Below are 13397 nucleotides of genomic sequence, written 5' to 3' on the forward strand. Positions count from 1 at the left end.
GGTGTGCACACTTGTGCAACCAGGTTATTGTAAGTTTTTTATTTTTCCCTAAAATGTTTCTGATTGTTTTTCACTTAATTTTTATATGCTGTAATTTCACACTGAGGGTGGAAAAGGTTCCGACATGTTTTTGATCTTGATTTAATTTTTTTACATTACAAAAAACAGCCATTTTAACAGGGGTGTGTAAACTTTTCAGGTTCACTGTAGGTTTGCCTGTGTCTGTTGCTGTAGAAAGAAGATTTAATGCCTGATATTAAAACATACATATTAAAATATTATTTTAAGTCTGAAATTGCAGGAATGATTGCATTTCATTAGATAAATAAATATTATCTATAGCGAATTAACACTAAGAGAATTCTAACGTCACACTCCCCTTCCTATGTAGAACCTTTATGTATGTGAAATTATTTTCTATTAATGTGCTTGTTCACATGTCTGTATCCTTTATGTGGATAAAAATGGTGCTCACCGAGGCAGCACAGGAAGAATCCCCCAGTTTCCATCGTATTCTGATAATTGATGGAGGAGCACAACCTCTGGTGAGCTCTGCAAGAGAAACCTGCTAATGAGACCTTTAATTTCCTTGGAGAATAGCCATTTTTATCACAATACTACATGTTAAAATGTAGGCAGTCTGGAAGGCAGTCAATGTGTAGTTTGTTTACTTACATTTTATTACTATATACAGTCAGGTCCATAATTATTTGACAAAGTTATTGTTATTGTTATGGTACATGTAAATAGGTAAAAGGTCTAGAGTTGATTCCAAGTGTTATTTTTGCATTAAAGCTGAAAGTCTGAATTAATATTCATTGTTTAATTTCAATTCCAATATACTACAGTGCTGTGAAAAATATTTGCCCTGTCCTGATTTCTTATTTTTTTTGTGTATATCTCATACTAATTAGATTCATAGAACTATAGATTCATAGGAAGCTGGCCTTGCAAGTTCATAGCCTCACTAAACAATATAACAAATTAGTGTTAAATTAGCAAGAGCTATCATGGCAAGTCATTAATGCTGCCCTTGCTTAATTTAGCTTTGACATATCCGTCTCAACAAATGAATCAGGGTACTTAACATGAATAAATTCATAAACCTAACTTTACATCAAGAAATAGGATTTTAGAATGTTACATCTGGCAGTTATAAAATGATGATAATATTTGGTTTTTAAATGATATTTGAAGACTAGCACTCTGTATAAATGACCTTTGCATTACAGCGCATAAAGGTGTTGTTCTGATTGCCCAATCATAATAATGACTCAAAATGGTTACTCAGCCTATAGCCAAAAGTAATGCAGCCAAGCTGCATTCAATCAATAAACAGAGTGCCAGATTAATCATTATTATTCAAAAAATGTCACCGTCTTTCAGAATTGCTGTCAAGGCGTTTAGGGCATGCAGCAGGTGCTTAAAAAATCTAGAGCAGGGTCTAATATAAACCAGATTTAGAAGAAAAAAAAAAGGTGATCTAACTTAATCTATGGTATAGATAACCTACTAATGACAAAACTTTTTGCAAAAACTCTCATGGCAGGCTTGAGCCAGTTGACAATTCTACAGATATAATGTGGATAATTATTTTTCCATTCACAGAAAAACTGTGCCTGTCATGGTTAATGTCAAAATGATCAATTACTCCATTCTTTGTTTTGAACAGCATTGCTAGGCGGAACAACCATACAACTAAACTACTGAACTAAGTGTTATGACGTCTGCAACAATGCGAACCAGAGGTAATCAAATTATAATTCATCAAAGGCCATTAGTACATTTTACAAATGGATTTTAAATGTTTTATTTATTTATTAGAAGAGAGTGCTTTGTGGGAAATAAGCATATTCCAGAAGTAGCTACAAGCACATGCAGATCACCTCCCACATCCAGAGAGTCTCAGGGATTTTACAGTGCTTTGAGAGTTTAAAGCATCCATCATCCATGCTTATTTGGATGTTTTCCCATTCCCATAGGATTCTCTCTCACTGCACGGCAAAGACTAGCTTTGTTTGGTTTTAACACTAGCTACTGCTGTTTGCAGCTGAAAATAAATTCTGCAGATTACATTTTAGGGTGCAGAGTGTGATGGCTGTGATTAAAACTAAACAAAAGCATGGAATAGTGATTTATGATAAAGATTAACTGGATCTACCGGCTCTTGGTCCAAAAGGTGTGCTCTCCTCTGCTCTGCCCTTTCAATGTGGTAGGAGTTCTTCTGACTCTGAATCACAAATACAACTTCTCTTAGTTCTAAAACAGAGAAAGAGAGAGAGAGGGGTTTAACCAACCTTATCGTAGCATTAAAAAGTAATTACTCCAAACTCTATCATATCAGAATTACTTTGTTTTAACATTAAAACATTTTTTAAAACACACACACACACACACACACACACACACACACCTCTTTAAACATTAAACACCAACTCATCTTCATAAAACATAAATCTCAGGGGAAAAACTCCACAATGTTTATAAGTCTGTAATAAGAAAACTAACCTTCCAGCCACTAAACTCTAACAGCCCCTCAGGATCTGTGGAGGCAAGCTGTAGATCTTGATTTTTCCATGTTATTCAAATTGCTAACTTTGCTGTTCCTATCATGTAATTCAACAAACACACTTTCTATCTACTTGAATATCTATATTTAAGTCCTCCAATGAACAGTTTGTCAGAGAACTCCTCCTCAAATCTCTGGAACCAGGAATTAAGATCAGTTAAAAAGATCAGTTAATCTTGAACATTTTAAAAACAAATGCTCCAAATCCTTATCTTGATCACAAATTTTACACTCCCCACCCACTGCTGTACTCAGGTGTGCCACATGTCTGTCTGTAGCTATGGACCCGTGGACAAGCCTCCACTGTAAGTCAGCCATCCACTTTTCTATGAGCGGCTTATACAGAGCTCTCCACCTGTCCCTCACAAGGAAGTCTGGTCTTAACAAATCGATGCTCTTTGCTGTCTCAGAGAATTCAAATGCAGAACTTTGACCGTAATGTATTTCAGTGCCTTCTTGGATGTAAACTCAAACTCTACCAATTGAGGGGTTTTGAAAGATAAAATGGAACAGGCAGAGTCTTCCTCTTGTTCCTCACTAATATCTAGAGAAATCCTAAATTTGGGAAAGTCCTGCTCATCACCTTTACCCTGTAGATGTCTTCTTACAACAACGTTCCTGTAGCTGCTTAGTAACACAGCAAAGTTTTCAGCCACCAACTTTGAAATAAGACATGTTGACCATAATCCTGTTACCACTTTAAGGGTCTCCACTGGTCTCCATCCATTCTTATGCAAGAGACGACCCAGCTTTGTGACTCCACTCCTTAAAAGGCATGTACGTACACTTATTGAGGACAACAGTCTAGTTTGAATAATTGTATTAAGCAATAAGGGTTCTTCGAAAGCCCAATCCCCTCGCTCGTTTACAGTCCTTTCCACTTTTAAAATGATCTTCCAGGCTTGTATCAATTACCTATAAAATGGTGTGATCTCAGACAGGCTCACCTCATAACTTTTTAATAAAAATATATGTTTGTCAAGTCCAAGGTTACCTGCTCTGTGCAGGATTAGACATGCAGTTTGTATCCATGCCAAATTTTTATGGTAGAGCAGTCTCTGTACCGATTGTAATCTGAAGGCTCAGATGCGGCCCCTAATATCCACCAAGCCTTGACCCCCTTCTTGAATTGGTAGAGAAAGTGTTGAAGCCCGTATCCAATGCTGTCCACTCCAGAAGAAACCTAAAATTGTTCTCTGTACTTTACGAATCAGTTTATCAGGTGGTTCCATGACAATTACCTTATGTCATAAAATGGAAGCAGCCAGAACTCTGCCTCTGTACTCCAATTGTGGTAATAGCCATTTCCAATTAGACAATCGATCTGACACCTTTTCCAGCAATCCATCCCAATTTTTGGTTTGAAACTGATCATTTCCAAGAAAAAACTGCAACACTTTTAACCCCTCTATTCCCCATCTCAGGAGCCTTTTCCACTCCATTGCCCAATAATAAAACCTTCACTTTTTCAAGTGAAGGTTTCACTTCGCCCAATTAACTTTAGCTGTGGGGGCTTTTTCATACTGCTTAATACTTGCATTTAAAGATTCACCATCATTCTGTTCAGAAATGAAAACTGTTATATTATCAGGATATGCTGATAGATACACTTTAAAACTTTTTCCTGCACCGGACTCCATTTAGTTCTTTCCTAAGCTTACACAAAAGAAGTTCAATAGCCAAACTATACAGCTGTCCTGACAAAGGACAACCCTGCCTAATCCCTCTTGAAACATGTATCAGAACACTTGGTCCTCCACCCACTTTAAGCATTAAAGATTGTTATACAGCAATCTAATAAAAGATATTAATTTATTGCCAAAACCAAAACCTCCCAACACTTTAAAAAGATAATTATGATCAACCCTGTTGAATGCTTTCTCTTGATCTATTGAAAGAACACCAAAGTTATAATCATCAAGTTAGAGCCGATAACATCACGTATTAAAAGGAGATTGTCCATAATTGACCTTTCTGGAATACAGTATGTCTGATCCTTCTGAATCAACAAACTTAAGTAACCTTTAAGTCTGTTTGCCAAACATTTTGACAATATCTTGTAGTTCACACAGCGCAAAGAAACTAGCCTCCAATTTTTTAGGGAAAGAACTGCACGGTGACAGCTGACTGGAAGAATCTTACTCTTGAGACATTCCAGTAATACTTTGTGGTAATCTTTCCTTTCTTTTGGTAAAACTCAGCTGGTAACCCATCTATTCCTGGAGAATGTCAAGTAGATAGCTATTTCATTGCCTCAGTTAGATCTTGGAATGTAATTTCACCATAAGGCCTGTTGTTGATCAGGCCCCAGTTGTGGGTCAACAGCACTTTCAGGATCGCAGTTCTCAGCGTTGTATAGCATAGAGTAAAAACCCACTGCTAGTTCACTCATTTCCATTGTGTCTGTTGTTATTGTTCCGTTAAGACGGCAAAGATAATGCATCAGCTTCTGAGGGACAGTCTTTCTTTCCAGATTAAAGAAAAATTTACTTGGAGCAAATTCCTGACTTTATTAAAGCTCCATTTACCTGCTCCAACAAAACAGACCCAAGCTCATCTTTCTTCTTGTTTAAAACATCACTCCTTGCAATCGTATTATTAACAAAATCTCTTTCTAGCTTATCGATGTCCTTTTGTAGTTTTTGCATAGTTGACTTCATCCTTGCAGTACTGGTACTGCTTTGACAAAAACCTCAAAGAGGTATAGCTTTGACAAAAAATTTTAATTTGTACTTTGCCTACATCCCACCACTGGCTAAGACTTAAATAAAAAAAAAATAAAAAAAAAAACATTTTCCTATTTCCAATTTTCCCACACTTTTAAACTATTACAAAATAGAGCATCCTGTAGCAATTTAACGTTAAAGTGCCTGGGCTGTAGCATACGATTCATATTAAAATCAATGCTAACCATATGGTCATCTGAAACACCATTGGGAAAAATAGAAGCATTCATTACTCTATTGTTCCATAGTCTGCCTATATGTAATCTATCTAATCTTGCCCCACTAAGCTTATTATACACTATGTTCAACCATATATATTGTCTTACTTCTATATTTCTCTCTCTCCATATATCTATTACTTCTAATTCTTTAACCATTTTGGAGAGAACCACAGTAGATTGGCCATGAGGCTCCTCTCCATTCCTATCAACTACAAAATCTGTAGTACAGTTCCAGTTCCCTCTTAAAATTATAGACATTTTAGCTGAAATTTTGAAGAGCATTTTTCATAAAAACTTTCACTCCTTCTGCCACATATTTGGAGCATAAATATTTACGATTACAAAAACAACACCTCCATACTCAATTTTTGTTAACAAAACCCTGCCTTTTTCAATCTCCTCAATAGCCACAATTTTTATATTCATACTTTTAGAGAAGAAAATGGACTGCAGTGGTGTTTGATACAGGATTAAATACAAATTTTCCTCCTACCACTTTCCCCACTCCATCTCATTTTTGCTGTCTATATATGTTTCTTGTAAGAACATAACATTTGTTGTTTTTTTAATTATTTATTTATTTAAAAAAAACATTTGTCCTGTCTCTACCCCATTTGTATTTACTACTCTCAAGCACTGCATAGAGGAAAAGAAAAGAAAAATGAGTAAAGACAGTGAAAGAGAAAACACCCAGTGTAATTTGTTCATTTATGTGAAATAGGAGCTTTATTTATTCGCACTTTCGTTAACATTTTACTCAGTCTAAACCTTTTTTTTTTTTTACTTAAAACCTCGTAACTTGCCGTACTTTGTAGCCCTACCACTGAGGCCATAAATTTCTCTACATCTGGGGAAAAAAATTTCATGGTCTTCCCAAATCTTGCAACCAGAAAATAACTCCTGCAAAGTGTATACGTCTTCGACTTGCGATCCAACTTCCGAGATATCAGAAAATATCATCATCCTCTCTCGCATCTTCATCATTCCACCCTTCAGAAGAATTTGACAACAACTGGGTTTGTTCCACATTATCTTGTTCACATTTTTTTTCATTTATTCGGTCATTTCCAGTTCCATCTGCTCTTACAGTATTTTCACAAGCATGTACATTTCAGTAATCATTTCTTCATTCCTTATACTATCTTCACTTAACTCTGTGTCATGTTCACCACTGTTTTTGTCACCTGAAATTATTCATCCAGAGTTAAATCGATTAAATTCAGAAACTGCACTTGAAACTGATATTGACTTTGCTACATTACTCCCCATAACTCCAGTACTACCAGCTTTATGTGGGCAAGCAAAATGTTTATGGCCTAAATCACCACATTCAAAACATTTCATATTACCCGTGCTGGCGTAAATTATGTATTCCCTTCAAGACACACACGAAAAGACAGATCCAACTCAGGTTCATTCAAAAACATCAGAGCCTGTCTTCTAAAAGACATCGCGTGCTTTAAAGCCGAGTTTTTACACCCAAGTGGAATCATTTTGATTGCACTTGCAAACTTGCCAAAACATGCAAGCCCCTTCTCAATTTCTTCATTTTTGATGAATGGAGGTACATTGGAAACAATAACTTTAGTCATAGGAGTAACAAGCAGTGAAACAAAAACAGAAACACCACGAGGTTACCCAAAACCATTACTTATTAGACAATTACCTAGATTTTCCTCTTTTACGAAAATCACCACAGCTTTATTCATTTTCATATCCAGTCTGATCCCCCACCGCTACCAATGCATCTTCCACCTTCACGCCGGGTTCAGGTACACACCTGACACCATGATGGAGCAAGAGAGGCAGTATACCCTCTTGTGGAAGGGGGGGTATATAACTATACCAATTGGTATATAACCATACCAATAAAAACAGCTTTTGCAACAAAGCAAATGGATAATTATTGGATGCACGTTTACTATTATGGTTTTGAAACATGCCTAATTTTGTTTTAGAGGTCACATACAATAGATTTACATGCATCCAAGGTCATAAAACACTTTAATGAACTCATAATTTAAATTGCAGTATAAGCTGTTTTTCCCCAGTGTCACAAACGACTCGTTAAATGATCTGTTCTAAAGGATTCATTCTTAACTCCTCCTTTCAGAGAACATATTCTGCTCTGATTGGTCAGATGTCCCAGTCTGTTGTGATTGGTCTACCGCTGTTAGCGTGTGTTGAAAAGGAAACGACCATTACCATAACGAGTTTCAGCGCTCCTTCTGTTCGCAAGCAGCCATTGAAGACCAGAGGTGAGGTTTTTGTTACAAACCTACGTAGGTTTATACAGCCAGTCTGGAATTACTAACAACTTGTTTCAGCTGATCAGAATCAGTTCCTTCTTTTGGGAGTCAATAACTCCGTTTGTTGCGCTTTGATTTTTTAAACTTTGCACATGTTTTTACATTCACAAACAGCTATATAACATACTACATGAAAGGTAATATCTGAAAAACCATAATTGGTGCACTTTAATAAAGTCTACGTGGTCCACAGTAGACAGATATCTGTTAAAAAGCCCCTCATCAAACACTTAGGTCACTACAAGAAAAAGGCAAGACATCGTTTCCTGTGCAGGAAAGACTGAAAGTCTGCAGGGCAATTGTTAATGTTCCCTGTTGTAAATGTTCACTGTTTATAAATGTTTTGTCATTACATCATCATGAGTCTAATATTCTCCCTCAATATTAAGAGCTCTCTGTTTCACTTGTAAAACTCACCTATGACTTGGTTAACAGAGCCATGTGTGTTGAGTGTTTTCTGTGGAAACAGAAAGAAGAATGAAGGTTACATGCCAAGTGCATAAAAAAAATCTAGTTAAGACTGGAAGGCATCTTAATGATGAACATCATTATGCACACTAAGATATATTTAACTAGACTTCTAAGACTACTAGCACAGAACGTTTAGTACTGAATTAAACTCCTGGTTCTAAGTTCACTCTGATGGTGCTCATTTGTGTCCAGCTGGACTTAAATGAACACCCCTGTGTGCTCCTGTTTAAGTGAGACTCACTGGCAAGTACCAGGATTCATGTGTACTTAATGTTCTTGTCAATCATTTAAAGAAATGGCCACGTCCCTTAATACAAGTCTTAGAAAAAGTTTCCCCTTCAGTTTTGTTTTAGAAAAAAATACCCTAAAGGAATAAATCATTGCTTATGAGACGATAGATACAAATTTTTGCTTTCTTTTCCTGCTGTTCACATCTAGATGTATTAAACCACTTAAACATGGCACGTTTTATTTGCCTGTGAAGACTGCATTTGTTGTTAAAAATGATGAACCAACATGAAGACCAGAGAACTGTCTATGGGAGAAAAGCAAGCCATTTTGAAGCTGACAAAAGAGGGAAACTCAATCAGAGCCACTATACAAGCATTGGGCATAGCCAATACAAAATTTGCACTGTCCTGAAAAAGAAAGAAACCACTGGTGTACTAACAACCAAACATCAAACATGTCAGTTAATGACAGAAACATTGTGAGAGCTGTGAAGAAAAACCTAAAAACAGCAGTGACACCAACAACCTTCTCAGGGCAGGGGTGAAGGTATCATAATCCACCATTCGAAGAAGACTTCGAGAGCAGAAATAGTATAGAAGCTATACCACAAGATGTAAACCACTTATCAACAGAATCAGAACGCCAGATTGGAATTTGCAAAGAAATACAGAGAGAGATAAGCCAGAAAAATTCTGGAACCAAGATTAACCTCTACCAAAGTGATGGAAAGGCCAAAGTGTGAAGAAAGAAAGGATCTGCTCATGATCTAAAACATACAAGCTCATTGGTCAAGCATGGTGGAGGTATTGTCATGGCTTGGGCTTACATGGCTGCTTCTGGAACAGGCTCACTAATCTTTATTGATGATGTAACTCATGAAGGTAACAGCAGAATGATTTCTCAAATCTACAGAAACAGTTTGTCTGCTAATTTACAGAGAAATGCAACCAGTCTAATTGGGAGGAGCTTCATCATGCACTAAAACAATGACCCAAAACACCCTGCCAACTCAACAAAGGACTTCATCAGGGGGGAAAAGCTGAAGAGTTTAGACTGACCAAGTCAATCACCAGACATTAAAGAAAATTGAGCCACATTTGACCTCCTGAACCCCCCAAAATAAACAATTAAAAGAAGCTGTGGTACATGAGTGTAAAAGCATCACAAAATAATGCAACCGTTGGTGATGTCGGTGATTTGCTGGCTTGATGCAGTTATTGTAAGCAAAGGATATGCAACCAAATATTAAGTGTTATTTTCTTTAAAACTATCTCTTCCAATACTTTTTGTATTGGGTGGTCTGCCATGAACGGTGCCATGTTTTAAGTTTTTTAACATACTCTGAAATTCTGAAATCTATTAAATCTGTGAAAGACAGAAGCAAAATTGATGCCAAGGTAAATAGTTATTTTTGGTTAGTTAGTTGGTAAGTTGCCATCTAATCAGAAATTCTACTATCACTTTGCAGCTCTTAACGTAACAGTGTTGTAACCTACATCATAAAGTAGTTTAGAAATAATAATGCTAATAATTTAGAGGCAAGGATGCACCCATGCCTGCCTTCTGTATTCATTCCGAATTTCTCAACTATCTGACAACCCCAAAGACACACAGGCCGTAACTTCCTCATAGAATTGCTGCAGGATATGGTATTGCAGAACTGCAGCAAATTTGTTGGGCAGCTGTACTTTTACAGGATGCTCCACTATCATTCCATATTTACTGTATCACAGGCCTGTGATTGGTCTATGAAGGCAGTGTACAGATTTTGATGTTCTGATAGGTGTCTTATGGTGAAGACCATATCCACAGTGCTTCTGTCATAATGAGACCTACAATGGGATTCTAGCATCAGGTCTCCAGATATACTGCAAACAAGCCTGTATAAAAGCATCTAGATTAGCACTTTCCCTGCTGTTCATTAATCAACCAGTCCTCAAAATCTCCTTAATAAATAGATGAATAGCTGATGATAGATGTCTTGATAGGTGTCTTCTTGTTCTTAATTTTTTGTATTTTTTACATTTGGAGGTTAAAGCTAAAGTGGATGGCAAGGATGTGGTCTTTAAGGTAGTCAAAAATGCTTTAGGATTAATTGTAGACTAATTATGTAGACATAACATAGCATAGAATTTCTGTTCTGAGTCAAGTTAATCTGCCACAGCCGGTAACTATAGATTTTGATGTAAAATATTAATATTAAATTTATTCATGTCTTATTAACTGACATACAATCACACTGTTTTCTGTGGGTGGAAACTCCTTGTTTATGAGCGAGGTCAGAGATGAATGGCCAGGAAGGCTACAGTAACTCAAATTACCACTCTTTACAACAGAAAGGCCTCTCACAACACGTCAAACCTTGACGGCTACAACAGCAGAAGACCACATTGAGTTCCACCCCTATCAGCCAAGAACAGGTATTTCAGACTACAGTGGTACACAGACTCACTGAAACTGGACAGTTTAAAATTGAAAAAACATCACCTCGTCTTTCATCCACATGATTGTATGCACTGGGCTGCTGTTACATGATTGGATAATTAAATGAATAAGCAAGTGTACAGGTGTTCTATTAAAGTGGCCAGTAACTGTGAAAGTGTAGTTGTATCAGACTGGCACAATTATGCTTTCCTGGAAACTGTCAATTAAATAAGCCTTACCGCTGCTCATGGGGATGTCACAGCTGGTGACTTCAGTCTACAAATATCTCACAACTTATTTTGGATGTATACTGATAAAGGAAGGGGAGCATGGTGGAACAGCAAGTTTTTGCCCCCTCACAGCTCCAGGGTCATCAGTTGGATCCTGAGCTTGGGTTACTTTCTGTGTGGAGTGTTCTGTGAAGGTCAGTTTCCTCTCACCTCCCAAAACATTACAGTAGGTGGATTGGCTACACTAAATTGCCTGCAGGGCTGGATTGGTAATGGCATCTGGCAGCGTAAACCCAATCACAATGCGCCACCGATGGAGCGATGAAGTACCTTGCTCCGCCTATATAAATATCACTTCATCCCCTCCCCCCTTCTTCTCCATCTCTCAAAATGGACAGACCAAAGCACAAAGATGGTGCTGAAAAGCTCCAGGATAAGAAGCTTAAACGTTTGGAGGCAGATGCCGCCAAATGTGCAAAGATTACTGACATGTTTTCTGTAGGGGCTTCTGCAGTAGCCTCTACTTCGTCTGCAATGCAATGCCAAAGTTTGTGCAGCAGCATAATCAAGTAAAAAAGCAGATGGTGAACCATGAAGAACAGGCTTGCTCTGTTGTCAGATGATGAGGGCCAGAGGGACAGGCAGGAGGAGGAGGAGAAGAGGGTAGTTGAATTAGTAAGGATAACAGAGACTCGCAGGGAGGGAAGAGGGAGGTAACCTGTCCTAATGTTTGTGTGTGTGTGTGTGTGTGTGTGTGTGTGTGCATGCGCACCATGCCATAAAGATGATGACTGTTAATTAAATTCCGCTGAAGTAATTGCTTATGTTTAGGCTACTCAGTCAGCCAGCACAACAGAAGCTATTTGGCATTGTTTTTGTAGATAGCCTACTGGTTAATTTCCCCAAACAGTCACTTTGATGACTATTATAACACATTAACCAGCTAATACTTTTGTCGTCGTTGCATTGGCTAAGCTCACGTTGCCATGAGTGACTTCTGTAAAATAGGTCTGTACAACACCTCTACTGTGGTACAAATACAGAGTGTATGTGTGTGTGTTTTGAACGACAGTGCATATATATGGGTGGTGTCCTACTGTACCGATTCTGGGTCGTAGCGGTGGGTTGCCTGGACCAAAAATGCCAGCCCTGATTGCCTGCAGGTGTGAATGTTAGTGCATGATGCCCTGTGATGTACAGTACTTGCATCTCAGTCACAGTGCATCCCTGCCTTCCACCTAGTGTTCCTGGGATAGGCTCTGGGTCCACTGACCAGAATAAAGAGGATACTGAAGATGAATGAATGAATAAACTGGTAAAGGTATATGAGATTTATTTCTTGAGTAGAAGCAACAAAAAAAAGTAGCTAATGTTGAATTGGTTAAAACCAAATTCAGTACCCTAGCTTTTAAGCTAACTGCTGGGCTAAATTACAACATTTTATTGACTAAAAAACTGTTTTCTCTGACTATTTCTTCTGTACCTAATTAACAGTAACAACGACTGCGCTAATGAAAAGACCAGAAACGCAGCCCCGAGTCCGGCGGTTTGTTCTCACTTGAGAGCCACCTGCTGTCTCTTCATGACCGCAGCTGAAATGGGGAACTGCAGGAACACAAACAGGGAAATTATGTTCAGTAAAGCGTGCAGTCAGGGTTCTCCATGACAAACAGCAGCATAAATGATGCGAGTACGAGCGAAGACACAACTCCAGCTACTGAATCCGCATATGGAACCTATAGGTTAGTTTAGCCGTGTTTACTCACCAAAGGACAGTAGAAAGCAAAACAAAAATCTGACACGTCCCACGGTTTTGTGTTTAGTCATGGCAAAAATGTTCACTGGTTATTAAAAACGCGCATTACAATAGCGCTGTACATCATACTAAACACTCCAAAGTCGTGCTTTCTGAATTAGCATTACTGATGCTCTTTATTTCTAAATAGTGAACAAGTAGCGCCCACTAGCGGTCAGCCGTGCACGTACTATAGGGTCATTAGGAATATTAATAATTAGGACTATTGCTCTATGTGAACACTGGAGGAAGTATTAAATAAGATATCCGTCAATATTCAATTACTCTTGATTATCAGCTTACTGATAACAAAAAAAAAAAAAAGCTTTTCATAACACTGCTGTAAAAAGTGTTAAATGTCGTTTGCTTTTATGCTTTTAAACTACTTTTCTACCTCATACTTATTTTGTCTTGTATTTGT

At 37.7% G+C, this 13397-nt stretch overlaps 1 protein-coding gene across 1 annotated transcript in view; it reads right to left on the minus strand.

Annotated features, from left to right (window-relative positions):
• Positions 1 to 13104, minus strand: part of b3glctb (beta 3-glucosyltransferase b) — a 53979-nt gene extending 40875 nt beyond the window's left edge. The window contains exons 1-5 of the mRNA XM_017488440.3: positions 12948 to 13104; positions 12740 to 12786; positions 8243 to 8282; positions 2162 to 2259; positions 476 to 552 (exon numbers count right to left, since the gene is read on the minus strand). Coding sequence (XP_017343929.1) covers positions 476 to 552; positions 2162 to 2259; positions 8243 to 8282; positions 12740 to 12786; positions 12948 to 13008 — 323 coding nt within the window. The 5' untranslated portion in view covers positions 13009 to 13104. The remainder of the gene's footprint in view (positions 1 to 475; positions 553 to 2161; positions 2260 to 8242; positions 8283 to 12739; positions 12787 to 12947) is intronic.
• Between the last annotated feature and the right edge of the window lie 293 nt (positions 13105 to 13397).

The sequence above is a fragment of the Ictalurus punctatus genome, chromosome 16, assembly GCF_001660625.3.
Source record: "Ictalurus punctatus breed USDA103 chromosome 16, Coco_2.0, whole genome shotgun sequence".
NCBI lineage: Eukaryota > Metazoa > Chordata > Actinopteri > Siluriformes > Ictaluridae > Ictalurus > Ictalurus punctatus.